At 62.9% G+C, this 27,727-nt stretch overlaps 3 protein-coding genes across 9 annotated transcripts in view; 2 read left to right on the forward strand and 1 right to left on the reverse strand.

Annotated features, from left to right (window-relative positions):
- Window positions 1-1,115: 1,115 nt before the first annotated feature.
- Window positions 1,116-11,577, forward strand: SREBF1 (sterol regulatory element binding transcription factor 1). 2 transcript variants are annotated; one of them, XM_051777804.1, is made up of 19 exons: window positions 1,116-1,414; window positions 4,653-5,066; window positions 5,224-5,393; window positions 5,464-5,604; window positions 5,682-5,900; window positions 5,988-6,102; window positions 6,184-6,395; window positions 6,684-6,888; window positions 7,374-7,558; window positions 7,646-7,907; window positions 8,014-8,180; window positions 8,262-8,430; window positions 8,510-8,618; window positions 8,692-8,801; window positions 8,893-9,025; window positions 9,182-9,344; window positions 9,584-9,769; window positions 9,847-9,958; window positions 10,512-11,577. In XM_051777804.1, the coding sequence occupies exons 1-19, from the start codon at window positions 1,309-1,311 to the stop codon at window positions 10,733-10,735; spliced, it is 3,402 nt and encodes a 1,133-aa protein (XP_051633764.1). In that variant the 5' UTR covers window positions 1,116-1,308; the 3' UTR covers window positions 10,736-11,577. The 2 variants fall into 2 exon arrangements, with proteins under 2 accessions (XP_051633764.1, XP_051633774.1); XM_051777814.1 differs by lacking the exon at window positions 1,116-1,414 and adding an exon at window positions 3,520-3,678.
- A 323-nt stretch (window positions 11,578-11,900) lies between these two features.
- The window catches only part of RAI1 (retinoic acid induced 1), a 74,549-nt gene continuing 58,722 nt past the window's right edge, over window positions 11,901-27,727 (reverse strand). For all 6 annotated transcript variants that reach the window (XM_051777612.1, XM_051777635.1, XM_051777621.1 and 3 more), the window contains 4 exons: window positions 15,820-21,430; window positions 14,458-14,551; window positions 14,110-14,159; window positions 11,901-13,735 (listed from right to left, as the gene is read on the reverse strand). In XM_051777612.1, the coding sequence (XP_051633572.1) occupies window positions 13,721-13,735; window positions 14,110-14,159; window positions 14,458-14,551; window positions 15,820-21,414 (5,754 nt within the window). In that variant the 5' untranslated portion in view covers window positions 21,415-21,430 and the 3' untranslated portion in view covers window positions 11,901-13,720. The remainder of the gene's footprint in view (window positions 13,736-14,109; window positions 14,160-14,457; window positions 14,552-15,819; window positions 21,431-27,727) is intronic.
- Window positions 18,679-27,727, forward strand: part of FLCN (folliculin) — a 208,640-nt gene continuing 199,591 nt past the window's right edge. Inside the window, exon 1 of the mRNA XM_051778185.1 lies at window positions 18,679-18,691. The gene's annotated coding sequence lies outside the window, so the exon portion shown is untranslated. The remainder of the gene's footprint in view (window positions 18,692-27,727) is intronic.

Genomic DNA, 27,727 nt, shown 5'->3' on the forward strand with positions numbered 1-27,727 from the left:
CAGGGTGCTCTGCGGGGTCCTCATGAGTCCCGTGTTGCACTGGGGTGTCCTGTGCCATGCAGGGGATCCCCATATTGCAGAGGGGTGCCTGCTGTGCTGCCAGGTGGGAGCCAGTGAGGCTGGAGGGAGGTTTTTAAGGTGCAGCCACTTTTAATGAATTCCCAGGTAGCCTCAGATGGTGCTTGGTGGTAGGGAAGAGGAGAGGGCAAACTTCAGGGAGCCGATGTTGCAGTGCATTTTCTTTTCCTAAATGAATCCTGGCAGTAGGACAAACCAGGACACAGGGCCTGGCATTGCCCTGCTGTGAGTCTCCTACACTGAGACCCACCACCCATGGCCAGCCACAGTGCTGATCCCAATGACACCAGCATTTTTCCTGGATCCCACAACTGGTGGCACCTGGAAGGGTGCATGGCTCATCTGGGGCTCACCGGGCAGCATCGATGTGTCCCTAATCGGGTGTTTGGGAGCTTCTCCCACCCTGGGCCATGCCATGGATGGGCAGTGGAGCTGGGACATGCTCCAAACCCTGGACCTGAGATGGGGAAGGCAGGTGCCCCCAGCCTGGGAACCACAGGACCTTCAGGAGGTGACACGATGGCCCAAGCTCACTCCAACACGCAGCCTCCATGAGGTGCTGAGGCTTCTGCAGCCATGGCCATCACCTCCTGCCCATGCCAGCTGCCCTGCTTGCTCTCTGTGTGCCCTGTCTGGGGCTGAGGGGGGTTTAATGCCCAGCCCAGGTGTTTAGGACCCAGCCCAGGGATTTGGTGCCTGTCCCCAGGGATTTGGTGACTGTCCTCAGGGGTGACTGATGTCCCCAGAGCTTGGTGATGTCCCTAGGGGTCAATGACTTTTCCAGGGCTCAGTGTCTGCTCCCAGGGCTCGGTGCCTATTCCCAGGGGTCGGTGACTTTCCCAGGGCTTGGTGCCCATCCCTGGAGGTCGGTGACATCTCCAGGCGTTGGTGACATCCCCACAGGGAACTCTGCCCTGCTCAGGGGCTGCAGCGCCTGCCCTGCGGTGCTGGTGCACCAGCTCCCTGCCCGATGCCGCGGGGGTCCCGGTGCGGCGGGGCGGTGCGGGGAGGCGGCGCGGGGCGGAACGCGGCTGCGGACCCGCCTCCCTCCATCCCCGCCGCCCTCCCCTCCCGGTGGCAGCTCCGGGCACGGTTCGCGGGAGCAACTTGGCGGCTCGTCCCCGTGGTGCCTGTGCCGGGGCCAGCGCGGCCGTGGCGGGCGGGCGGCCCCGCCGCCCCTAGAGCCGCCCGAGCCCCCCGGAGCCGCCGGGAGCCACCGGAGCCGCCGGGATGAGCGCTCTCGCCTTCGACGACGCGGGCCTGGAGGGGCTGGCACCGTCCCTCGGCCTCTCCGGGGCCAGCGACATCGACACGGCCCTGCTCAGCGACATCGACGGTGCGTCCCGGCGGGGCCGGGATGGGGCATGGCCGGGGCTGGGGGCACAACCGGGACCGGGCTGGGGATACCCAGGCTCCGTGCATGGCCAGGGGCTGGGCACGGTGCAGTACCGGGGCTCGGTGCGCGGTCGCGACATGGCTGTGGGTACGGCTGGGGCTGGGGCACAACCGGGACTAGGCTGGGGGTATAACCAGGCTTGGTGCACGGTCAGGACCGAGCTGGGGGCAGAACCGGGTCTCGGTGCGTGGCCGGGACCGCGCTGGGGGTATAACCGGGGCTGGGTGCATGGTCGGGACCGCGCTCGGTGCATGGCCGGGGCCGGGGAGTCCAGGCTCGGTGCACGGCCAAGGAACTTCATACCGGGACATGGCCGGGGCGGCGGGGTCGGTGCATCACCGGGACTCGGTGCACGGCCGGCGGAGCGGTCTCGGTGCCGGGCCCGGCGTGGGGCGGGGGGACTCCGAGCTGCTGGAGCGCGGAGTCGGTGCAGGACCGGGCTGACTCCGTTACCGGGGCCCGGTCCATAGCGGGGGGCTGGGGGTGGGGGGGCACAGGACACCGGGACCCCCGGGCTGGAGGTGCCGATACCGGGACAGCCCCGACGATCCCCCCCGTTCCCGGTCACAGCATCGTGTCTCCAGTGGCCCCGCCCTCCGTGACGTCACAGTCGGGGTTACTCTCGGTCGTTCCCTCCAGGACGCCTGGGTTCCTCCAACCCATCCAACCGGCATGGGCTGGCATGTAGGGGCTCTGCTCCGGCCCTGGGGCTGGCATCCACCAGCACCCACCTCCTCTGCGCTTTGGGGGTCCGTGGGATGGGGAAACTCCAACAGGACCCATTCCCGGAGGGGACCCACTTCCCAAAGGGACCCATTTCTCCAGGGGACCCACTTCCACCCACCCCAGTGGCACTGGGGGCTCACGTGCGCTGAGTTCAGCGATTCCATCGCTTTAGCAAAACACTGGGGATCCCAAAAAGTCTGGGAGCCCAGCCCTCGGCGAGCCCCCCCGCCTGCCTTGCCGCGTGGTCCACCGGCCCTGCAGGTCCGTGCCATCCGGCACAGCCGGCGGAGCACGCGGTGAGGCGGGCACAGGGCCGGCCAAACCCTCCGACACCTGCCCCACCGCATCATCCGTGGGGATCTCTCCTCCGGGATATGGGATGGAGGTGGCATCCCAGTGGCAATCGGGGCGGATCAAAGCAGGTCCAGGTGCCACCTGCTTCTCTCGGCAAGGTTTTGGCGTGGGCAGGGAAGCAGGCGCCGTGCCAGGGCTGAGTGCTGCTGTATGGGATGACGTTTTCCAACCGTGGAATTTTGCCACACTCCTTTGTATCATGGCCAGCTGGGCCACCTTGGACCCCATAGTTCCCCAAAGTTGGTTTGTTGTCAGTCCCTGGGTGGCTGTGGTTGTTCCTCATCCCCATGCCCACTGCAGGGTAATATGTTCCCAGGGATGTGGGTGCCGTACGCCTGCTGGGATCTGCCAGGACCCACAGACATGTGGCTCTGCCCCACAGGCTCCCATGGTGGGGGGTAGAGGTGGCACTGGTGGGTGCCCATGTCATGCTGATGGTGTGTGTGGCAGCAGGTGCCACGGGATAGAAATACCTGGTCGGAGCCAGGAGGCTGGGACAGCCGTGCCCACCTCCGGGCTGGGCATCAGGAAATGGAGCCAGGAGGAACCACCCCCCCTCTCTGCAGCCCCAGACTTTGCTCTGGACCACGGGGGAGCTTTGGGCACCCCTTGAGCGGGGAGGTGGGGAGGGGTGAGGCTGGGAGACCCCCTGGAAGGACACCCACCTGTGAAGAGTGGGGTGCCGAGAGCTGGATGCTTTTTGGGGGGAAATAGAGCACCCGGTCGTTGCCAGGCGACTCCTGGGCAATGAGTGAGGAGGGACCCATCGGGCTGGGGGTGACGGGGGGGCGAAGGGGTTAACGGAGTGTGACCCCGAGTAACCGCGGGCGGGTTGCGGCGGGTGCCCGGGAGTAACCCGGTGCCGGGCTCACCTTGGGCGCCGGGGGCTGTCCGGGGGCGGCCGGCGGGCGCGCAGGCGGCGATTGGCGGAGTCGCATCACCCCATCGCCGGCCGCGCTCCAGCCCTGGCGCGGGCAGCGCGGGGAGGGCGCCGGGAAGGAGGCGAGAACATGGCTTTAAAAAATCCCGGGGCCTGGTCGCCAGCCGGCGTGGGGCTGAGCGGGGGCCGCAGCCTCCTCCTGGGGACCCCCGTGCCCCTACCTGCATGGAGTGCACCTTCGAAGGTACCCCCACCTCGCCAGCCGCCTCCTCCCCGCCCGGCGGGGTCACCACCGTGGCCCCTCTGGGGGTGCTGCACCCCACGGGGGGGTGTGTTCGGGGGCTGTATGGCTCGGTGGGGGCATCCCGGGGTTGTGTGCTGTGGGGGTGCCTTGGGGGTACCATGGTGGGGGCATCCTGGGAGCCTATGTGCCCTGGGGGGTTGCACCGAGGTGTGTTGGGGTGGGGGCATCCTGGGTCTGTGTGCCCAGAAGGGGGTGCGTCGGAGGGTACCAGGGTGGGGGCATCCCTGAGTGCTTTGGTGGGAGCATCCCAGGACACCTCAGTGGGGGTTTCCATCGAGACCCCAGTGTGTGGACGTCAGGGCAAAGTGTGGGTGTCGGGGCAATGTGTGGCTGTCAGGGTGTGTCTGCAGAGACACCCTGGAGCACCCAGGTCCTGATGAACAGGACAGAACCCCCGGAGGCTGAACCCCGTGCTTGGCCGGCTGCCCTCCTGAGTGTTGTTGTGATCAATCATGCCTGGCAGGGGGGTCTGGCACATCCAGGGGGTGTCACCCCCTGTCGCAGCCCGAGCATCCCCTCCCCTTGATACAGGGGCTGATTTGGGGGTTGTAGGGATTCCCAGTACAGGATAAATGAATGAACTGGCACAAGCACCGCTCAACCTCAGAGGCAGGCTGAGATCCACCCTGGCATGCCTAGACAGGACTGGAAAGCCCTGATTGCTGTTGGCCAGACTGCAGCACCCCCCTTGTGAGCACCGTGCCTCAGTTTCCCCACTGGCAGGGTGGCTGAGAGGCTGCGAGGAGCAGGGCACAGTGGATTCCTGGCTCTCAGGGAATTTTGCACCTGGATTAGGGGGATCCAGCCCCGAAGTGCTGAGCTGTGGGGTGGGCAGTACGGGGCCAGCATAGGCTCCCCGTGGGAGGTGCAGGACAGTCTCTGACAGCACGGAGGTGTTTGTGTGTGTTTTGCAGACATGCTGCAGCTGATCAACACGCCGGACAATGACTTCTCGGGGCTGTTTGATTCGCCATTCGGTGCCCCCGACAGCGCCGTGCCCGCAGGGCTCCCCTCCACCCCGGGCACCCTCAACTCTTACCTGGGTCCCAGCAAGCCTCCCCCCGCCACCCCCACCGGCAGCTCCTTCGCGGGGCCCCCCGGGATGGCGGCCTTCCCCCCGCAGCCCCCGGCCCCGCTCCTGCCGGCGCCATCCCTGGGTATCAAGGATGAGCCGTCGGCCATGCCCAGCAGCCAGCCCCAGCCCCAGCCCCAGCCCCAGCCCCAGCCTCAGCCCGGTGTGATGCTGACCCCGAACTTCGTCCCCGCATCCCCCAGCCCGTTCACTCCCCAGCCCTTGGTGGGCTACCAGAACCAGCCCGGCTTCTCTGGTGAGGATTTGAGGATGCAGGGGGAGTTTGGGGCTCCCTGGGTGGGGGGGGTTGTGGTGGGCGGGGCGGGGGTGGAAGGGGGATATGTCCCTGCGTGATGGGGCTGAGTGGGGTGGGCTGGTGTCAGGGGGTCTGTTAATGCTGTACTCTGCTCCAGCTGTGCAGCCCGGAGGTGCAGGGCAGACCCTGTCCAGCCCCCTGCCCACCCCACAGCCCAGTCAGCCCGTGGCACTGCCTGGCCCCGTGCAGAGTGTGGCACCCCAGCAGCTCCTCGCCCCTGCTGCCCCCACCACCCAATCGATCTCTCCCCAGATCCAGCCGGTGCCGGTAAGCCCCGGGCCAGGGGTGGGGTATCCCAGTGACCCCCTCAGCCCTGCTGATCCCCCCTGCCCCTCAGGTTCTCCTGCAGCCCCACTTCATCAAGGCTGACTCCCTGGTACTGACGGCTGTCAAGACAGATGCTGGCAGTGCCAAGACCTCCACCATCGCCTCCCTGGCCACCAGTGCCAGCGGCTCTGCCGCCCCGCTCCAGGTGCCGGTAGGTCCCCATTGCCGGGAGCCCCGAGGTGGGGAGATGCTCCAGGACTCTCACTGACCCACCCCGCATCCCTGCAGGCACTGGTGAGCGGAGGGACCATCCTGGCCACGGTCCACCACGTGGTGGACGCGGATAAACTGCCCATCAACCGGCTGGCGCCCAGCGGGAAGCCGGCACTGGTGCAGAGCCGGGGGGAGAAGCGCACGGCCCACAACGCCATCGAGAAGCGCTACCGCTCCTCCATCAACGACAAGATCGTGGAGCTCAAGGACCTGGTGGTGGGCACCGAGGCCAAGGTGGGAGCCAGGGAGCGGTGGGGCAGGGGCAGGTTGGGGGGGTTCTTTGCCCGGCATTTGGCCTGAGCCGTCCATGCCCACCGGCAGCTCAACAAGTCGGCGATCCTGAGGAAGGCCATCGAGTACATCCGCTTCCTGCAGCAGAGCAACCAGAAGCTGAAGCAGGAGAACCTCGCCCTGAAGATGGCCGTGCAGAAGAACCGTGAGTGGAAGGGCAGGTGTTGGGGTGGGGGGCTATGCTCTGTGCCACCCAGCACCCTTTAGCTTGCTGTGCTTGCCGCAGAGCCCCTGAAGGACCTGGGGACCTGCTGCAGCGGGGGGGTCAAGGCGGAGGCCCCCATGGAGGTGGTGAAGGCGGAGGTGATGGAGACGCTGACGCCGCCACCCTCGGACGCGGGCTCACCGTCCCACAGCAGCCCCCTCTCTCTCAGTGGGGGCAGCAGCAACAGCAGCAGCGACTCGGAGCCTGACAGCCCCCTCTGCAACCGTGGCAAGGTGAGGGAGAGCTCCTTCACACCAGGGGTGCCAAGGGCAAAGTGTGCCAGATGAGGAGAGGAGCTGAGAGCCCTGTCTTGCTCTCTGAGGCTGCTCCTCCCCAATTTGGGTTTTTTGGGGTAATTCTGAGGTGCTTGGGGCTGCACCTCATGCTCTGTACCCCAAAATCTATTCTATGCCCCCTGCCCATACACAGAAATCCATGCCTATTTCCTTATCCCATGCCTGTTCCCCATCCCCTCACATCCGTGCCCACGCCTGGGGCTCACAGCAGCTCTGCCCACTCAGGTGAAGCAGGAGCACCCGCCACCCTCGCCCAGCAGCCAGGGAATGCTGGACCGTTCTCGCATGGCTCTCTGCACCTTCGTCTTCCTCTGCCTCTCCTTCAACCCCCTGGCCTCCCTCCTCAGGGGCTCCAGCTCCCCGGGCCCTCTGGGGAGCCCGGACACTGCCGGCCCCAGCAGGAGCATCATGGCTGAGTCTGGCACTGTGGGTAAGCTCTGGTGTGGGGTGGGGGCTCTTGGTGTGGGGGACATAGGGGTGCAGGCTGTTGGGAGGGGCACAGGTTGGAGGCCATTGGAATGGAGATTGTTGGGATGGGTGTGGGTCGGGGACTGTCAGGGTGGGTACGGACTAGAGGCTGTTGAGGTAAAGACCATCAGGGTGCAGGATGTTAGTGTGCATGTGTGGTAGGGGCTGGGATAGGTCTGAGATGGGATGATGTTTGGGGTGGAGGATGCTAGGGTAGACACGAGGCAGAGGCCACTGGGTGGAGGCTGTTGGGGTGGTCATGGGGTGAAGGCCACCAGAATGGAGAACCTGGGGTGGGTGTGGGGCCATTGGGTGGAGTCTGTTGGGTTGGACACCATTGGATGGGGGCTCTTTGGGTGGGCACAGGGTGAAAGCCACTGGGATGGAGAGACTGGGGTGGGCACAGGGCAACATTTGCAGGGTGGTGCTGACCCCCTTTCTGCACAGAGGAGCCATGGGGGTGGTCACAGTGGCTGTGGCCCACACTGGCCTTCTGGGCACTGAACACGGCGCTGGTGCTGGGGGCGGTGGTGCGGCTCTTCGTCTGCGGGGAGCCCGTCACCCGCCCCCACTCCGAGCCCTCCATCCTCTTCTGGCGGCACCGCCGGCAGGCCGACCTTGACCTCGACCGTGTGAGTCCCACCTCGCGTGATGTCCCCTGTCCCACCCGCCCTGTCCCCTCAGCCCTGCCCACGCTGACGCTGTCTCTGGGGCCACAGGGCGACTTCGCGCAGGGGGCCCAGCACCTGCGGACGGCGCTCGGGGCGCTGGGGCGGCCGCTGCCGGCGTCCCACGGGGACCTGGCCTGCAGCCTGCTCTGGACCCTCCTGCGCCACCTGCTCCAGCGCCTCTGGGTGGGCCGCTGGCTGGCCGCCCGCGCCGGGGGGCTGCGCCCGGACCCCCCACCCCCTGCCCACGTCCGCCAGAGTGCCCGCGATGCCGCCATGGCTTACCACCGCCTGCACCAGCTCCACCTCGCCGGTACGGCCCCGCGCCACGGGGCGGGCTGAGGGGTGGGACCCTGCACCCCACATCTCCCCTGAACCCCCCAGCCCCATCCTTGAGCCTCCTGTCCCCATTCCCACAGGGAAGCAGGCTGGGGGGCACCTGCTGGCCATCAACCTGGCGCTGAGCGCCGTCAACCTGGCCGAGTGTGCCGGCGATGCCATCTCCGTGGCAGCACTGGCTGAGATCTACGTGGCAGCCGCTCTGCGGATCAAGGCCAGCCTGCACCGCTGCTTCCACTTCTTGGCGGTGAGTGCAGGGCAGGGGGGTCCCCTGTGTTCCTGGGATTGGGGTCTCAGGTCCCCCCTTGACCTCCTGATCTCCCCACAGCGCCCCTTCCTCTGCAGTGCCCGGCGCGTGGCCCTGTCCCACGGTGGGGCCGTGCCCCCTGCCATGCAGTGGCTCTGCCACCCTTTGGGTCACCGCTTCTTCGTTGACGGGGACTGGGCAGTCAAGGGTGTCCCCAGGGAGACCATCTACAGCTCTGCTGGCAACCCAGGTGATCTCAAACCCCCAAAGCCCTGCACTCCCCATTTTGGGGTGTTGACATACCCACTGACCCTGTCTCTGTGCCGCAGTGGATCCGCTGGCACAGGTGACCCAGCTCTTCCGTGAGCACCTCCTGGAGAAGGCACTGTGCTGCGTGGCCATTCCCGAGCCCGGCCGCCCCACTGCCCAGGGAGAGGGGTGAGTGCCAGGGTGGGCACCCTGCACCTCCAGCCTGGCACGAGGCCAGCCCCTCACAGCCCCTCTCCCGCAGGCGGTTCTCCGATGCCCTCGAGTACCTCCAGCTGCTCAATGGCTGCTCAGATGTCAGTGGCACACCTGGCCCCACACCTTCCATCACCTCTGGCTTGGCGGCTGTCACAGGTGAGGCTGGTGTGTCTCCCACTGGGGACACTTCATATGGGGGGCCATGAGAGTAAGGACACCCCACTCCTGTGTCCTTCCCACTCTGCAGGCACTGACCCCGTGTCCAAGTGGTGGGCATCCTTCATTGGCATCGTTATCCACTGGCTGCAGGGAGATGAGGAGGGGGCCGAGCGCCTCTACCCACTGGTGGAGACCATGCCCCGGGCACTGCAGAGCTCTGAGTGAGTGCTGGGGCCATGGGGATGGCCGTGCCTCCTGTCCCCTTTGGGTTGGCACAGCCCCTCTGAATGCACTTGGAGCACTCAGTGTGTGTTGGAGAGGGGCACAGCCACGCCTGGCAAGGGGTCTGCAGTGACCATGTCCCCTCCCCCTCGCAGGAAGCCCCTTCCCCGCGCTGCCCTGCACTCATTCCGAGCCGTCCGCGCCTTGCTGAGCAAGCAGGACGGGAACCAGGCCACCCTGAGCCACTGTGAGAAGGCCAGTAGCTGCCTGCGGGAGAGCCTGGAGCTGGGCAGCCCCCCCAAGGGCACCATCGACAAGGTGAGCTGGGGTTTGGGGCACGAGGTGGCTGCGAGCCCCCAGCCCTGGCGGGAGGTGCCCCCGACCCTCGCGGGGGTGCATTGTAGTTGCATTGCATGTGTCAGACTGGGAGTGCAATGCCCCTGCCATGCAGCCCGGCGGGGGTCCCGCGCAGCAGCGCCTGCCCGCAGGGACCTCCTCGGCACCCCCCCATCCCTCTGTCTGTCCCTCTGCTCACCCAGCTCCTCTCGTCCCTCCAGGCAGTCCAGCTCCTGCTCTGTGACCTGCTCCTGGTCACCCGCACGAACCTGTGGCAGCAGCAGATGGGGGCCAGCCAGCAGCGCAGCTGCCTCTACCAGGCGTCTGCCCTGGAGCTGCGCGGCTTCCAGCAGGATCTCAGCAGCCTGCGGCGCCTGGCGCAGACCCTCCGCCCCGCCATGCGCCGGGTGAGCCCCCAACCTGTCACCTGGTGGGTCCCCTCGTACCCTGCACCTGGCCATGCTCACTGTTCCCCCCCATCCAGGTGTTCCTGCATGAAGCCACTGCCAGGCTGATGGCCCGGGCCAGCCCCACGCGCACCCACCAGCTGCTGGACCGCAGCCTGCGCAGGAGAGGGGTGCAGGGCAGCAAAACAGGTGGGCACGGGGTGGGAGAAGGGGTGGGACACCCCACTCCTCACCCCCAGCACCCCAGAAACCTTGGATGGTGGGAGATGGGGAAAGACTCAGGGTGGGATATCCCACTCTGCACCCAGTCATTGTGGGCAGTGGGGTACAGGATGGGACATCCCACTTCATACCTGCAGCACCCCAGCACCTTGGTTGGTGGGATACAGGGTGGGATACCTCATTCCCTACATGCAGCACCCCAACACCTTGGGTGGTGGGACATGGAGTGGGACATGGGATGAGATGCCCCGCTCCACATTCAGAGCACCCCAGAAGCTTGGGTGGTGGGACACCCCACTCCCCACCTGCAGCACTCTCCAGCGGCCTTAGGTGGTGGGACGTGGGGTGGAACACCCCACTGGCAGCACCCTAATGGGACACATGGCCTCCCAGCCCATCCTTTGGTGGTGTCACCCACTCCAGGGTGGGCAAATAACTCCATCCCTGTGCCAGAGCCCCCAAGGTCTACTTGGTGGCTTCCATCCCCCCTGGTGCTGACCCCTGCTCTGTCCCCTCGCAGCTGGGGAGCCGGAGAGCCACCCCACGCCCCGGGAACATGCCGAGGCACTGCTGCTGGCCTGCTGCTACCTCCCGCCCAGCTTCCTGGCGGGCCCGGGGCAGCGCGTGGGAATGCTGGCCGAGGCCGCCCGCACGCTGGAGAAGCTGGGAGACCGCCGGACGCTGCACGACTGCCAGCAGATGATCATCAAGCTGGGCAGCGGCACCACCGTCACGTCGGGATAGGTGGGGAGCTGCCAGCCCCCCGCCACCCCCCCGGGTGCGGGATGTGGGGTGGCAGGGGGCGCGTGCCTCAGTTTCCCCGCAGGACACGGTGTTGGGGAGTGGATTTTGAGGGTGGGGCAGGGGCAGGGTGGGGAGGGGCAGGGTGGTACCTGATGTGGATGCGGGGGGTGGGGGGTGTGTCCCAGCGTGGGGCAGCCACGCGTGGGGTACCCCGGGTGGGCTCCCCACCCCACGGCCGTGTCTGTGTCCCCAGCCCGCGTGGGGGACGGGTCGTGGAGACCTCTAGTGACACTGTCACAGTATTGCAGGGCACGGGACGCTCGGCAGCTGCCCCCGGTGTCACCTGTACCCCCCGGTGTCACCTGTACCCCCCGGTGTCACCTGTACCCCCGTGTCCCCTGTACGTCCCAACGCGCAGGATGGGGACCCTGCCCGGCCCACCATGGATCCCGCTGCTGCAGCACCCCTTGTTTTTGGGTCTTTGCCCCCACTGTGAGGGGTAGGTTTGGCCCCATGGCAGCAGCAAAGCGACCTCTCCCCAACCACACCAATGGTAGGCAAGAGGGGACTCCCACCACCCACTCTATCCCCACCCCTAGCACTGACTAGTCGCCCCATTAGGAGCTGCCACCACCCCTGAGCATGGACAGGCTTTTGGAGAAGGGATGGCAGGGTGGCATGGGGCTCCTGGGGGGCTGGTGGGTGCCCCTGTGCCCTTGCTTCATCCCTCTTGTATATAGACCCCCCCTTCCCTTGGCTCCCCCCGCTCCCCTTTTCCCTTTTTAAACGGTATTTTCATAGTTGGAGAGTTTTGTACAGACAATTAAAGCTGATTATTTATACCGGTGTGTGCTGGATTTGGGGGGGGGCTGACACTAAAATTAGAGGGCAAGGGACCCCCTACAGCTGGAGTTGCCTTGTTCCCACAGGGCTGATGGGATGGGGGGGGGTATGCGTGGCAGGGATGGGGACACTGGGTGTGAAGGGACCCCAAACACCCCCTCCTTAACCCATGATGTCCTGGGGGTGCTGCCCCCTCCACCTCCATACCCCCCCACACCAGTGGGACCCTCGGGGATGAAGGACCAGCCAGGGGCTGGCACAGCCCGGAGGGGACCCCACCAGCCCTCCAGAGATAAAGAGAGGCCACGAGCAGGGCGCCACGTACTTCCAAAACAATCGTTGTATCTTTATTGACGCTCTGAATGCAATGACCTGTTTTTTACTCTTAAGGAAAATAAACATCTTTTAGAAACAGCTTGTTACACACAATCTTCAGTGTGAAGCAATATACTAATAAGAACACTAGTCTTAACATTTACAGTCTTCATATATATTATATATATGTATATGTATACATATATATACACTATATAATGAGGCAATATATAATACACACGGTTTACCATTTTACAGTCATATGTACAAGATGTCACTAAAAATAGCCAGATTTCAGGCAACACTGCCAAGGACACCGGGATTTTTATTTTTTTTTTATCTTTAAATTAATTATTTTTTATTATTATTTCTCCCTTTTTTTTTTTTATTTTTCTCACCTCCTTTTTTGTGTTTTTCGCTCCTGTGTCCGAGGCAGCTGCTGAAATGACAGACATTGTGTGGCCAGCAAACCTTGGGGTGAGAGATGGGTGGGATGGAGGGAACACGAGAGGTGGTGGGGACACGAGGCGCTGGCTCTGCAGGGGACACAGATGGGGCCAGCATTGTGCTCCCCTTTGTAGGATGCTCTGGAGTTGAGGGGTGGCTGGTGGCTGTTTTTAAGATGGGATTTGGGGTGGGTTTGCCCTGGGTTGGTTATTTGCTGCCTGTGTCAGTGTGCGGGTGACAAAAGGCTGGAGTGTGCAGCCTGGGGACAAGGGCAGGGGGTCACCCCAGTACTGGGCAGCCCCCCAGATCCACCAAGGCAGCCAGGAAGGGAAGCAAAAGCCAAGGGAGCCGAGCAAACCCAGGGCAGTGAGGGGTGAGCCAGGGCCATGTGGAGGGAGGAGGCAAATGCTTCCTCCTCCTCCTCCTCCGGTTCAGAACCCAGAGCCATGGGATTTGCACCCAGATCCTGGGGTTTGCACCCAAAGCTGTGGGGTTCAGCACCCAGAGCCGTGGGGTTTGTACCCAAAATCATGGGGTTCAGCACAAGCCCGGGGAGCAAAGCCCCCCGCACGAGGAGCCGCAGAGGGGTGCTGGCGAGGCCAAGCAGAGGCAGGAGGGTGGGTTCTGGGGGTCCTCACAAGCAGGACCAGGTGTCCCCAGCCCAGCAGTGCCAGCACCCCATGGAGTGTGAGGGTGGTGGGTGCAATGAGTCAGGGTTTGGGGTTCAGGAGTGGGGGGGCTGAGCCAACCCGGTGGGTGCCCCACCGGCCTGGCCAAGCACCCCTCACCCCCCCCCCCAGCACCCTGAGTGTGGGTGGGGGCAGACAGGAGATGGAAGAACAAAATGGAAAAAGCAGAGTGGTGTTTCAAACAGCAGGCCGTTGTTTGTCTTGTTTTTTTTTTTCCTCATTTTTCTCTTTTTTCTACTTTTTTTTGGTCTTTTTTTTTTTTGTCTTTTTTTAATCCTTTTCTCCGCTGAACTATATACAAACACCGTGAGGTTTGCTGAAGGCAACATCTCAGATCAGATCAGTGTGATATGGAGAGCCGGGACCCACGGGGAGTCCGGCGGCCCCACAGTAAGACAACGTCGTCGGGACCCCCCCCCTTGTACGCGGACCACCCCCCGCCCCCCTGTGCAGCCATCGCGGGTGGGGGATCCCGATCCGTCCCCCGTGTATCCAGACCAGGTTTTACCGGGGGCCCGGCGTGGGAGAAAACCCGGCGCTGGCTCCGCCCGCGCGGAGCGGGCTCGGGGGGTTCCGGGGCGCTCACGGGCAGCGGGGGGTCCCCGGTACGGCCCGGCCCGGCCCCGCTCCACTCCGGCCGCTGCCTCCTCCGCCGGTCCCTCGCTGGCGGCGGGGCGGGTGCCCGCGGGCGCTACACCGGCTGCCTCTGCGGGGAGAAAGGGGGTGTCAGCCCGGGGGTCCCGATGGAGGCGGGGGGATAGCCCTGGGTTGTCCCCATCAGCACCCCCCACCAATAACCGGGTACCCATCTGGGACGCAGTGCTTAGAGAAGGGATTCAACCATCACCCACCACCTCATCGGTGCTCAGAGAAGGGGGGGTGAGACCCCCACCCCAGACCCAGAACCCACTCACTGACCACTCCCCCAGTATCGCCAGGGATGCGACACCCCCCGCAAAGCCCATGCGGGGCTGAGTGCCCAGGATGGGTGGCCCCAGGAATTTGAGGTCGGAAGGCAGGTCCTCCTGTCCCAGGGAGCTGTGGAGCTTTGGGGGGTGCACAGGGGGCCTCTGGGCTTACCTTATGTTTGGGACATCTCAGAGAGAAGCTTTCCTCGGTTAATAAGCAACCTGAGAGGAGAGAAGGATGTGTCAGGGGAGACCTCGCACTGCAAGAGAGTTGTCCCTGGGCAGGGGGACACAGTGGACTCCTGGTCCACAGCCACCCACTACCTCCTAGACCAGCCACAGCATTTGTATGAAGGGCTCATCTGAGGCCAGATAAAGACATGCCAGTGCTGCTGGTGCAGTGGGCATCACCATCCCAGCAGGTGGGGAGCCACAGGCTCACCCTGACCTTGGAGCAACAGGCCCCATGTCCAGAGGGTGCCCAGGGACCCCGCACCCCTGTCCCCACAGCTGGGCTCACCTGTGTCGACGGCACACGCGTAGTGGTAGGTGTGGGGACACCCCTTCTGGCAGCAGCCCACAGTGGCTCCCACTTGCTGGCAGCTCGAGCACTTCTGTGAACGCACCCGGGAATTCGGAGCAGGGAAGAAGAGATGTGGAGAGACAGAGAAACTCCATCAGAGCCCAGCACAGGAGCGGAGAACCCTGACGGCCCCAGCAGTGAGGGCAAGGCGGGTGCCCCCGCTCCTCTCCAGGCCCTTGTTGCCTATTCCAGGCAATATCCTTCCTCCTGTGCCAGCACACCATGGACCACACTGTACCTCTCACTTGGCCGTCTGCAGCCGTGCACAAGGTTTCTACCTGCCATACCCCTCCCGTGGATGGCACTGAGCCTGCAGCCATGCTCCATGGGGAAGGGGTGCGGAGGAGAAGGGACATGACCTGGACTGTGCCATGGCTTGGTGGTAGAGGTGGTAGCAGACCACAGTGGTCCCCACCTCCTGCCCCATGCCCAACGGGTGCTGCAGGGATGGGAGTACCCAGCCCGTGGTGAGGGCAGCAGCCTCCAGAGAGCCATGACATGAGCACTCAGGCTTAGGAATACAGCCAATCCCAAACCTGGCACCGAGGGACTTGTTGGAGACCCTCTGCTCAGCCTCTGCTGGGGGGTTGTCCCCTCCCTCTCCCCAGCACAAAAAGCCCATGTCACAGAATGCCAGAATGGTTTGGAAGGGACCTTAATGCTCATCTAGTTCCAAGTCCCTGTCATAGGCAGGGACACCTTCCACTAGACCAGGTTGCTCCAAGCCCCCTCCAACCTGGCCTTGAACACTTCCATGGATGGGGTACACACAACTTCTCATCCCCCTTTGGTGGTCCCCATCAGTGACCTCGCTATTTTGCTTGCTCCATGTGCCCATGCTCCAATGGGTCTGGGAGAGGGGCGGGGCAGGGTCGTCCCATCCCTCCAGCTCCCCTTCCCCTGCTGCTTGTCACCACAGCACCAGGCCATGTTGAACCTACATTCATCTTCCATTCCTGCTGCATCTGTCCCACTCTGAGCCACCCCATGTGACGCATGGCTGAGCCAGGGGATGTGACAGTCCCAGGGAGCCCAGCCACCTTCCCAAAACATAACCCCATAAATACATTTCTGCACCTAAAAGGGGGGTTTTAGGTGCTGTCAGAGATGTGGCAGCGCAAATCTCACAGGGACCCAGCGTGGTTCATGGCACTGAGCACCTGCCCCGCTTTCCCAAGGCAAAACTATTAATTTTTCATCCCGACCGGAGGCACGGCCAGGGGAATGACATTGGCTGAAGGAGGCCAGCGGGAGATGCTGCCTCAGGATGTGGCGCCGGGCGTGCGGCCGAGCTCTTACCAGGTCGGCAGCCGCCTTGACAGCCTCCTGCAGCCCGTAGAGCTTCCCCGCCACCAGGAAAACCCCAGCGGTCCATACAGCACAGGCCTCGTGCAGCCAGTGCTCCTGCGTGTCACCCGCCGGCTCCTGTGGCGGGGACTCCGCCTTGTGACATTCGTGCCGCCGGGGCTTTTCGGCCGCCTCCTCGCCCTCTGTCCTCTCGTCACAGCAGTAGCAGCTCTGCAGCCTACGGAACATGCCCCGTGGGCTGGAGCGCAGCGCACTCTGCTTGGCCGCCTCGGCAGCACCCTCCGGCCGCGCCGCCTTCCCGCCGGCACCGCAGCTGCCCTCCATCCCGCGGGGCACCCGCTCGGCCACGGCGGGTGCGATGGTGTCCTCGCCTGGCCCCTCCACCCGTGCCTTCTCCTTCAGCCGGGACTTTTTCTTGGGCAGGCAGTCCTCAGGGTAGTAGGGCCCGCAGAGGTCCCCCAGGTCCTTGTAGTTGGCGGGGTTGCGGCAGAGGCAGCAGACCAGGCACGCGGCGCTCAGCGCCTTCGACACCACCGGCCCCATGTGCATGGTGGAGGAGGCGGGCAGGGCTGCCCGCGGGCGCGGCGCCGGCCCGGCCGGTCCCCGCTGCAGCCGCGCCTCGTCGCCAGGCGAGTTGATGATGGTGCAGGTGGTGGTGAACTCCCCGCGCCGTTCCACGTGGATGTAGGGAGCGAAGGGGGGGGCGCGGCTGTCCGCCCGCAGCCGCTTGCAGGAGATGTACTTCAGCCGGATCTCAGGCTCGGCGGGATGCACCAGCGGGGCCTGCTGGGGCTGCCGCCGCCGCTTCCCGCGGCTCTTGCACCGCGCCGACACTGCCTTGGCCTTGCCGTGGCCCAGACGCTTCCGCTGCCGCTTGGAGTAGCCGTTGTAGTTGGAGTGGTTGGCCCGCGGCTTTGGCCCCCGCGCTGGCCCAGCAGCAGAGCGTCCCTCAGGGGGGCCATCGCTGCCCCCCACCTCCTTCTCCTCAGTCTTTGGTTTCTTCTCCCGCGGTGCCTCCTCCCCACCGCCTGGGTTGGCCACACGCTCCCGGGGCAGCAGCGGTGGCGCAGGGCCCAGCGGTGCCTTGGCCATGCCCAGCGCTGCCGCTTTGCCCTTGCGGTTCCTCTTCTTGGGCAGGAGCCCGAGGTTCTTGGCCCCCATGGTGGGGCTGGACTGGGCCCCTGGCGTTGACCCGCAGGCATCGCCCTGGCAGCTGTCGGGAGAGAGCTTCTTCCCGCTGCCTGGCTTCCCCTTCGGTGATCGGCCATTGGGGTTCCGGCACAGTGGCTCAGTCAACGGCATGGTGGGCACCTTCTGTGCTGCCACCGGCTTGGGCAGCCTCACGTCACCCACCGCTGCAGCCACCCCACTGTGCTTCACCACCCGCTCCCGCTCCGCCCCGGCTGGGCTCAGGGAGGAGCCGTAGGCAGTCACGGTGGCCACTGCTGCCGTGGCCGCTGGTTTGCAGGTGAACTTCTTCAGGTTGGGCGAGGTGATCTTCTGGACGATGGCCTCCAGCTTGAGGCCACGGCCCTTGCGGGGAGGCAGCACTTTGGTCTTGGTGGCCTCCTGGAAGGCTGCCCGGGAGGTGATCTTGATGCAGACATCAGGGGCCTCCTTTGGCAGGGGAGGCTTCGGGACGGCTTCACCAGAGCTCTTGGGAGGCAGCTTGGTTTTCACCTTCTTGGCCACTGGCATCTTCTTGAAGAGGCTGGGGGGGCCCTCTGGCTTCTCCTCCTTCACGCCGCCACTGTTGCTCCGCAGGACGAGGTTCCTCTTCTTGGTGGGGATGGGGGAGATGAAGGTGGACTTCCTCTTCAGCGAGTGCAGTGGCCGCTCTGACATCTTGCCCCCCACACCCGGTCCTGCTTTGGGCAGCTTCATCCGGGCACCCACCTTGCCCTCCTTGTGGGGACTGCCTGGTGCTGCCAGCTTGAAGGCAGGTGGGAGGTGGTTGTTGGATATGAGCTTTTTGGGTGCCTTGCAGTTCTTCAGCCGGACATCGGCCGCCCGCTTGCCCCGCTGCCGCTTGGTGTAGAAAACCTCTTGTGTCTTCGTCCGGGAGCGCAGGATCATCGACCGCTGGTCCCTCTCCCCCGCCTCCACCGCATCCCCCTCCAGCGGCGTCGGCCCTGCCGCCTCCTCTGCTGCTACCAAGCCAGGCACCAGGAGGGTGGCATCGCTGCTGTTCTGGACCACCCTGGGGGCCGGCCGGCTGCTGCGTTTTCTGGCTTTGAAAGCAACCCGCTGCTTCACGCCGCAGCCAGGCTTCTTCCCCAGCTTCTCCTGGTGTGTGGGAGCCTTCAGCCCCTCCAGCGGGGCCGGGGCGCGGGGCTCGGCAAGGGCGGTGAAGGAGCGGGTGCACATGCGCGCCGGGAGACCCTCAGCTGGAAACCGGGGCGTTTGGCTCTGGGCGCTCTTGCTCGGTACCTCCGTCTGTCCATCTGGCCCCAGGCAGGCACCGGCCACGCCGCCGGCTGCTGGCAGCTCATCGAATGGGGTCAACACGGTGCTGCCGGGGTTGTCCCCCTCCGGCAGCCGGCAGTGCACCCTCTTGTTGCGGAGGCTCTTGCCCCGTGAGACAGGCTCCATCTTCCCGAGCACGTTTTCGGGTGTGAGTTGCTGCTTCACCGTGACCGATGAGGCAGATTCGGCATCAGCAGCCTCCAGATGGGATGTTTCCCCTCCGCCGCTCTCCTCCTCGGACTGGATGTTGGGAAGGGAGGACTTGAACCAACTCTTCACCTTGGTCTCCGTGCCCACCGCAGGGCCCAGCAGGATAACAGACTGGCCGGAGAGGCGTGGGGTGGGAGCTGAGCCCTCCTTCTCCACCGTGCTGACGGTCTCCTCGGCGGACACGGGCACCTCGCTGGAGGACAGCACGGCTGGCATCTCCGGGGGCTTGGGCGGCGAGGCGTCATATGTCACCGACTTCTGCTCCGAGCCAGCCAGCTCACAGAGCGAGGAGTACTCCTCTGCCTCCAGGTCTGACTCCTTCAGATCCGGTGAGGAGATGATGGGGATCTCGCTGAAGTCCCCGGCTGAGCAGCAGTGCCGGGTGTCCTGAAGCCACCTCTCGCTGTCTGCCTTTGTTGCTTCATCATAGGTCAGTGCCTCCTCCTCCTCCTCCATCGCCTGCTCCCCAAAGTCCTGGGCTGGCTCACTCTTGGCTGGCTGCTCTCCATCACACAGATCCAAGCCACAGGCGTTTTTTTTCTCCTTGCAGGAGCTCACCAATTTGCTGGGGAACAAGCCCTTGGGGAGGTCAGTGGCCTGAAGCTCCTTCCACCGCAGACATGCCTCTCCCAGGCTCTCCTCCGGCCAGTCAAAGTGCTCCATGGCATTCTCAGACCCCACCGAGTTGGCGGTGGTGTTTGAGTAGCAGCTGTAGTCAGTGGCTCCTGCACTCGATGTGGCTGCCGGGATGCTGGGCTTGGAGTTGAAGGCCAGTGGGGCAGTGTCCTTCAGCACATCCTTGGTTTCGGTGGCCGTGAACTCCACCTGGGGACCCTCATACACCTCCTCGCCAAAGTCCTTCTCTGCGCTGGCCCCTGAAGCTTTGTCCAGCTTGAGGGGCTCGGTGAGTGTGCTGGAGTCACCCTGACTGGGCCAGGTGCCCTTCACCATGGAGTCCAGGCTGGGCCGGTGGTTCTCCAGCTGGAAGGGGGACTTGCTGGCCTCCTTGCTCAGCATGGGCAAGTTGGCCCAGGCTTTGTCCGCCTTCTCGCTGATGGCATCCTGCAGGACGATGATCTCAGAAGCCAGCTCCTCCTGGGACAGGGCGCTGAGGAGCAGCCGGGGACAGTCCCGTTCGTTGGTCACATACTTGGTGAAGGTCTCCAGGGGCAGGGTGGCGTGGATGCTCTGGAAAGAGTCATCCGATTTGGTGGACATGTCATCCGGGGAGGTCACAGAGCAGGTGGACACTGACTCGGGCTTTGCCTTGGAGTTGCTGTTGACACGGGCAGGGCTGCGGTTCTGGTTGCAGTACAGGAAACTCCTCTCCAGCTGATCCTCTGACCCACTGAGATAGTCAGCGTCCTGTGTCTCGGCATGGACTGACTGGGGGGTGCTCAGTGGGTCAGACAAGGGAGTCCCCACCTGCTCTGCTGAGTAGGTGCTGCTCTCGGGGCTGCAGTGCTGCCCCTTGAGCTGCTCAGGGGTCCTTGCTGGGGTCTTGATGCTCTTTTTCTGGGGCACAGCTGCTTTGGAGAGCAGCAGCTGCTGGACAGTGTTGGAGATGTTCTCCACCTGGGAGGTGAGAGCCGTGAGGCTCTGCAGGCTCAGGTCCGACAGCAGGTTTTCTGGTAGCTTCTCCTTCTGCAAGTTTTTACAGTTCCCGGATTGAGCGTCAGGGCTCGTCCCATCGGTGGGAGAAGGGTTCAGCAGCGGCATGAAATGGCTGTGGTCGGCAATGCCGGCCTGGAAGGCGCCGGTGCTCAGCGGCTGCTGGCTGTATTGGAAGTTCTCCAGGTTGGGCATCAGTGGGGAGGGAGTGGAGCTGTAGGATGGGGATCTGCCGACCGAGCGAGCTGGAGAGTGGCTGGCGCTGGGGCTGAAGGTCTGGTAGTACTGCTCAGGTGTCCGGACGGGCGGCGCGTCGCTCTGGCAGTAGGTCTGGCCTGACTGGTTGTAATGTTGGTACTTGGCCAGGTTTTGGTAGTGGAGGGACTCCGGGGTGTGATGCCGCCCCTGCAAGGGCTGTGGTGGCTGCGGGGGCTGCGGTGGCTGAGGGGGCTGTGGCGGCGGTGGCTGTGGGGGCTGCGGCGGCGGCTGTGGGGGCTGCTCGTAGCCGATGCGGTTGGGCTGGTAGCCGTGCAGGTTGGGCACACGGGGGCCGGGGGCCAGGCTGGCAGCGCTGCCCAGGGGCCGCTCCAGCGGCGGCTGCCCCGAGGGCGCCGTGCAGCTCTTGTAGGAGTGTGCTGGCTGGCTGCCCCCCGGCACCGAGGAGTAGGTGGAGGAGGCAGGGAAGGACTGTGAGTGCTGCCCAAAGTGAGGGCTCTGTGAGAAGGGCATGGGCGAGGAGACGTCGTTGGGCAGCTTCTGCCGCTGCAGTTTGGGGTAGGGGAGCGCGGGCGGCTGCTGCTGCTGCTGCTGCTGTGGCTGCTGCTGCTGCTGGAAGTGAGTCCGGAAGGGCAGTGAGGCGGCTGCCGGCTCGTGGTACGGCCGCCCACCTGCCAACGCCGCCGTCTTCTTCATCAGGCTGTCCTCATACTTGGCCACGCCACCGGGCAGCGCCTGTGGCTGGCCACCCCACGCCTGCAGGCTCTCATCCCCGGAATACCGGGCCGGATAAGGGCTGTTCTCCTGCACGGTGTAATTGGAAAAGGCCGGCCTGCCCTGCAGCTGCTGCCCTGCTAATTGCTTGTTTCCCCGGTGGTATTTCTCCACGGCGCTGTTCTCGTAGCCCGCGTACGGCAGCTGCTGCTGACTGTAGTACTCCTTTGCCACCAGCCTCTGCCGCTCGCAGTTCGGCCCTGCCTGACTTTGATGCCTGTAATTCTCCAGGCGTGATGTATCTTGTGAAGTCGGCTGGTAGCTCTGCTGGTTGCCATGGAAACCACACCTTTCTCGAAAGGACTGCATGGCGCGGGCTCGTTATCTGCGAAGAGAGAGAGGCAAGAATTCAAATGAAGCATTGCCACCATGGCAGGCCGGGGACCGAGAGGGCCATGTCTCCTGCACCACGGGGGCATCATCGCCTCACCTCACCTCGCCTGTTGGGCACCACCCTGATGGGCATTGCCTCGCTGCCACCCTGGAATGCAGTACCTGATGCTGTATCACCTCCCTTCGCCCTGTGTTGTCTGCCCTGCACTGCCCCACATTGCCTTGCATGGCTCTCCATCACACCTCACTTTGTGTTTCACCTCCCTGCATTGTGTTGCTTTGCATCACATCACCCTGTTGCACTGCCCTGTATTGCATTGCCTGACACTACCCTTGCATCGCATCACCTTCCATTTCATTGCCTTGCTTCATGTTGCCTTGCATTTCATCACCCTGAATTGCATTGCCCTGCATCACATTGCTTTGCATCCTCCTGCATCGCATCACCTTCCATTTCATCTCCCTGCATCGTGTTGCCTTGCATTGCATCGCCCTGAATTGCACTGCCCTGCATCGCATCCTCCTGCATCACCTCACATCACCCTGCATCACATCGCCCTGCATTTCATCTCCCTGCATCACGGTGTCCTGCATTGCATTGGCTTGCATTGCACCCTGCACTGCATCCCACCCCATTGTCCTGCATCCCATCCCCGTGGGCTCCATCGCCCTGGATTGCCCTGGATCACAGCAGCTGGCTCTGTGTCACCTCGCGTCGCTCTGCATTGCGCTGTGTCGCCCCACATCACATCGCCTGGTGCTGCATCCTCACCTTGCAGCGTCCTGCATCCTCCACTATCCCATCTCCTTTCATCACCCCACACTGCAGCATGGTGCCCACGGGCACAGGGGTGCTGGGTCCAGCTGCACCCTCCCTGCCAGCAGCAGGCCCAGCCACCCTTCTGCCCCTGCTGCTGGGAGCTGCCTCATCCCTGCTGCCCAACCCTCCCTGCCTGCCCCATGTGGTACAGTGACCCCCCATGCCATGTCAGGGTCCCCCAGCCTCATGCTCTGGGTTTCACACACCCACCAGCCCTCAGCTCTCCAAATCACTCCCCCTCTCCTTGCACACCCTCTCCAGGGACTCCTGGATCCTGCGAGCCCCTCTGCACACCCCGCTTATCACCATTCTTTTTAATTATTGGGCTAATTACTGGAAGCAGCAGCGCGGAGGGCCAGAACCGCAGGCTCTGCTGCAAAAAAAGTCATTTCAACTTGCTGGCTCTGCCCATCTCTGCCGGCTGCTGCCTCCCACAGCCCCCCCTGCCCCAGTGATCCCCCTGCCCCGGCGCGATGCCATCTGGAAGCTGTCTGCTCCCGCCGGCAGCCGTCATTTCCGAGCGCCTCGCCACCGTCATCATTAGAGCTCCCTGTTTCCTCACTCTGCTTGTGCTGGGTGCAGGGACACACCTGGGTCACTGGTTTGATCTCTTGAGGCAGCTGAGTGGCTTGTGAGGGCTAATGAAGGGCTCGGTGGTGGGGGGATGCATCCTGCCCATCCCCAGCACTGGTGGGTCTGGGGCGCTGGGGTGGACAGAGCCTGTTTCAGGCATGGATTGAGATGTCAGAGCCCGGGTTAGGGCAGCCCCAAGGGTTTGCCGGTGCCTGGGGACATCCCTGGCATTGCTCCCTTGGCACTGTGATGCAGCTGTGACAGCAGTGCTGTCCCCTCAGCCTCCATTAAGGCAATGAGTGTTATGAAGGGATGGGGTGCTGGTGGTGTGCGTGCCAAGACCATCCCACACTTCCCTGTGGTGCCAGGCAGCCTAGAGCTGGGACATGGATCCACGTGTGTCCCCATGTGCCCATCACCACCCTCATGCCACCACCATGCGTGGCTCCAGACAGTCCCTTTGCTAGCAGCTCTGCCACAGCTGCACAAACTGCACAGCTGGTTTGATGGGTCCCAGCTTGGCCTTGTTTCCTCACAGCACCCACTGGTAACACCTCAGCACCTTTTCGGGGTCTAGGTACACACACAGGGCTTTATTTAGTTCTATTTTCATAACCACTGGAAGCTCAGGGATGCACCAATCACATGGTGCCCTCTGGCACCACTGGAGCCACCACCACAGAACCTTGTCCCTCCCTCTTTTCCATCCCCTTTTGGGATGTTTTCCATGTCACTTCCCCTCATTGCAGTTGCATCTTACAGGCTGTGTGGGTAACTGGATGCAGTTAAAGCCCAAATTCCAGGGAAAAGGTGGGTCAAAAAATTCTGGAAAGGCCAGTGAGAAACTCCAACCACGGCGTGGAGTGGTGCTGTCCTGTGCCAGCCCTGTGCCAAGAAAATGAAAGCCAAGGTTGTGGGGCAGCCCTGGGTGGTGGTGGGAGAACTAATGGGAGCAATTCCCACATTCTCTATATGGGAGTGGGTTTGAAAAATGAAATTGGCTTGAGAAGACCCTGGACTGGAGCTTTAGGGGGAGCTTTTCCCTCCTTTCTCCTTTATTATTAATTATCGCGATTAATTATTGTTATTAATTAATTGTTAATTTTCCAAACCGCTGAGACAATGCCTGGATAAGCAAAAGCATGTGGTGTGAGGGGACGGATCAGTCACCAGCATGCAGAGGTGGGAACGCACAGAGGGAATGCGTGTTCCAGCCGAAATCCCATGAGCCCAAAGGCCGTGGCCCCATCTCCCTGTGGACCACCCAGGCACCCAGCTCTGCCTGGGAGGGGACACGCTCATCACCAGCAGCACCCGGACCAGCAGCAGACCCGGAGGCCAGCTCTGCCCTCGGATCCACCGCGGCTCTGCCGGGGAAGGGCCGCGCCAGATGTTGCTCCTGATGTAGCTGTTTCCCAGCAAACGCTTTAATGGCATCAAATCAAGCTGTCGACAGCAGCGAGGTTACGGCCCTTCCCGGGAGGGGAAGGCGACTATGGCTGGTCCCGGGGGCCCTGTACACTCACTGCCCCCACCACGTCCCTGCTGGACGTGCTCTCCCGGCACTTCCAAAGAAGTTTCCAACTGCCACCCCCATGATGGGAATTGATACGAGGCTTTTGGTGCACGGCTGCCACTGGACACCTGCCCTTGGCAAAGCCACTGTGCTACAGCCAAGGTTCATGGTGTGGGTGCCTGGGAAGGGTCCCCAGGGTATCCATCAGAGAGAAAAGGACCTGGGGCCATTGTGGTGCCCAGCACCAGTGTGACCCTGTCCCTGCAACACAAGGAGCTGCGCTCACTGCTGGCTATGGCCATCCAGGAGCATCTTGTCCCCTCTGTCCCCTGGGAGTGTGGACAGCCCAGCACAGCCCCTGTGTCACCCATGGGGGACACAAAACCTCCCAGCTCCAGTGCAGGACCCAGGGCCATGATGGTGCACAAGGTCATGCTGCAAGTACAGGGGGCTGACACAGTACATGGAGCCCAAACGGCGTCGGGGGCTGACGTGGCACAAGGGGCTGATGCCGGAGCTGGGGCTTGCCAGCCCAGCACAGCTGCCTGCCTGATCAGGGTGGCCCACAGCCTGCCTGCTGCTCCAGAGGATTTGTGCTGCCTGGCTGGATTCGGTGTTATTTTCCTTCCCCAACCCCTCCTTCCTTCTCTGCCTTTTCCCCTTTCCTCCCCCTTTCCCTCGACTGGCAGGGACATGGCATGGCTGGATCCGGAGCCCTCTGAAGGCAGCTCAGGATTTCCCATGGCAGGGACCCTCGGTAAGCACCCAAGACCCCCAGCACCTCAGACCCGGAGGGCAGAGGATGTCCCCCATTTCCCTGTGCTCCAGCCTCGCTTCCCAGCTGCTGCTCATCCCGCGGGGCCTGATCCAGCCCTGCTGCTCCTCTGGCTGCTCCCTCGCCTTTGCTGCTGCGCCATCAACAAGGACTCAGGGACTAAAAATAGCAGCGCGCTCTCACAGGGGGATGCTCCACCATCAGAGCCGCGCTGGCACCGCGAACCCCTGTTCTCCACCCCAAAACCCCCGCAAAAACCCCCTCCCAGCCCTCACCTCCCACCCAGGGGTGCAGCCCCACACGGTGAGGTGGCATTGGAGTGGGAAAGGAAGGGATAGGACCCCCCCGGATCCCCCAGCGGCTCTCAGGGAGGGGAATAAGCGCCTATCGAGTAGCGTCAGCCCCGGATTTGTTTAATTGTGAGCTGGTGGAGTTTAAAGAAACCCTTTCTGGCTGGCTGCCACACCACAAAGTGCTCCGGAGAATTTGATTATTAAGGGAGGAGAGAAAAGGGAAGGCTGCAGGGAGGGGGGGAGCCAGGGTGTGTGGGACAGACCAGGAAAGGACATCCTGCCCCAGGAACTGGGAGTGAGAGGAACTGGGGGGATGGAATACAGACAGACCCCCCCCTCCCCGGCAGTGCAAAGGGAGGGGCCACCCCTCTAGGCAGTTGTGGAGATGCCACCATCCATCTGTCCCTGCCCCACTGTCGATGCACCCTGTTAAATGCCCCCTCTGATGCCCCCCACTAATGCACCCTCCCTCCAGGGAATCCCTTTAATGCACCCCCTCTCCAACGCACCCCCTTAATGCACCTACTTAGTGCACTGTCCCCCAGTAAACCCCTTTACTGCATCCTCTGTCCAGGGCACCCCAATAATGCTCTCCCTCCCCAATGAACCCCTTTAATACATCCTCTCTCCAGTGCACCCCTTCCATGCACTCTCATTAGTGCACCCTTGCCCCAGTGTGCCCTAATTATGTGCTCTCCCCCCAACGCACCCCATTAACACCCCCTCTCCCCAATGCCCCCCATTACCACCACCACCTCCTGCCACACCAGTGCTCCATCCCAGTGCAGTGCCTGGGGGGTTATGGTACCCCCAGGGCAGCCTGCAGCCCCCCAGCTCCCCCCAGCTCCCCCCAGCCCCGCGTCCCGCCCCATTTCGGCGCTCAGCCGACCGGAGCAGCTGTTCCCTGCACACTTCACTTGCCCGCAGATGATGATAAATGGAGCTGGGGCTGCACCGCCCATTGCGTGGGGGTGGGCGGATGTGGGTAGGGAGAAGGAGGAGGAGGGATAGGGTCCCCATCTCCTGCAACCCCCCCAGATAGTGCTGCTCCTCCCATCCAGCTGCTGGGGAATTCCCTGGGTAGGCCCCCCCCCGCGCCCCACCTAAACCCCCCTCCTGGGGGTTGGAACCTGCCCAGGGAATTCCCATCGCAATGGGGTGCATCCCCATCCACACATAAATGCCCCATTTGGGGGGCACAGTCCTTCAGCTCTGCCCCCCCCCCCCTCCAGCTCTGCTCCTCCCCAGTGAGGAATTTTACTTGGGAAAAAATCCATTGCCTGCGAACCGCACTCATGACTCAACGTTTCTGCTGGCCCCGGTTCCTCCGTCGCTTGCCAGGGGAAGCCCGTGGCCGCCCCAACCTCATCCCCTCACATGGAAATCCGGCTCAGCTGCCAGCTCCAGCCTCTCTCCCTTTGGTTTTTCCTCCTTTATTCTGGAGGGGGAATTTGGGTCCTTTATGTCAGGGATGGGAAGTTTGCAGAGGTTTGGGCTGGGGAGGATGATGGGAGGCTCTGGGAGCAAGTTGCTGTTTTTTTTTTTTCTTTCTGGTGGAAAATGTCGGTAAGGAACGATTTGAAAAAGAAGGGAGGGGAAAAAGGGGGGGAAAAAGGAAGAAAAAAGGAAAAATAGGAAAAAGAAAGGGGGAAGGGGGGAGAAGGGGAAAAAGAAAAAATGAAAATAAGGCAAAATAAAAAAAAGAAAAAAGAAAAAGGAAAAGAAAGAGAAAAAGAAAAAGAAAGAGAAAAAGAAAAAGAAAAAGAAAAAGAAAAAGAAAAAGAAAGAAAAAAGAAAAAGAAAGAAAAAAGAAAAAGAAAGAAAAAAGAAAAAGAAAGAAAAAAGAAAAGGAAAAGAGAACAGAAGAAAGAGAGAAAGAAAAAAAAGGGGGCAAAAAAAGGAGGGGGAAAAAAAAAGAAAAGGCTAGAGGTTCACAGCAAAGCAGATGCTCAGCCTGAGTATTCCTGGGCAAATTCCCTCTCCAGAGGGGAATTGCGTTCCACTCCGGAGCAAAATTCATGGCCGGATGTACCACGGAGTGAGGCTCCACATGCTCCCGCTCCCAGCCAGCGGTGAGACATCGACCATAGTGTGCTGGCAGGAAAGGAAAAACAGCCCATCAGGAGGCTGGAAATACAGCCGAGATTAGGAGGAATCCAGCAATCCCAGCCTCCAAACCTAAATCCTGGTGCAGACCTGCCTGCAGCCACCAACACAACGAGCCTGTGCTGGGGCACAACCTCGGCCACAGGGCCACTGTCACCCCCACAGTGACCTTCAGCCACCCCTCCAGCCTCCCCCCAGTGAGCAGC

This window comes from Manacus candei, unplaced genomic scaffold (genome assembly GCF_025592945.1).
Source record: "Manacus candei isolate 608988 ecotype Guabito, Panama unplaced genomic scaffold, ASM2559294v1 h1tg000002l, whole genome shotgun sequence".
Taxonomy (NCBI): Eukaryota; Metazoa; Chordata; class Aves; order Passeriformes; family Pipridae; genus Manacus; species Manacus candei.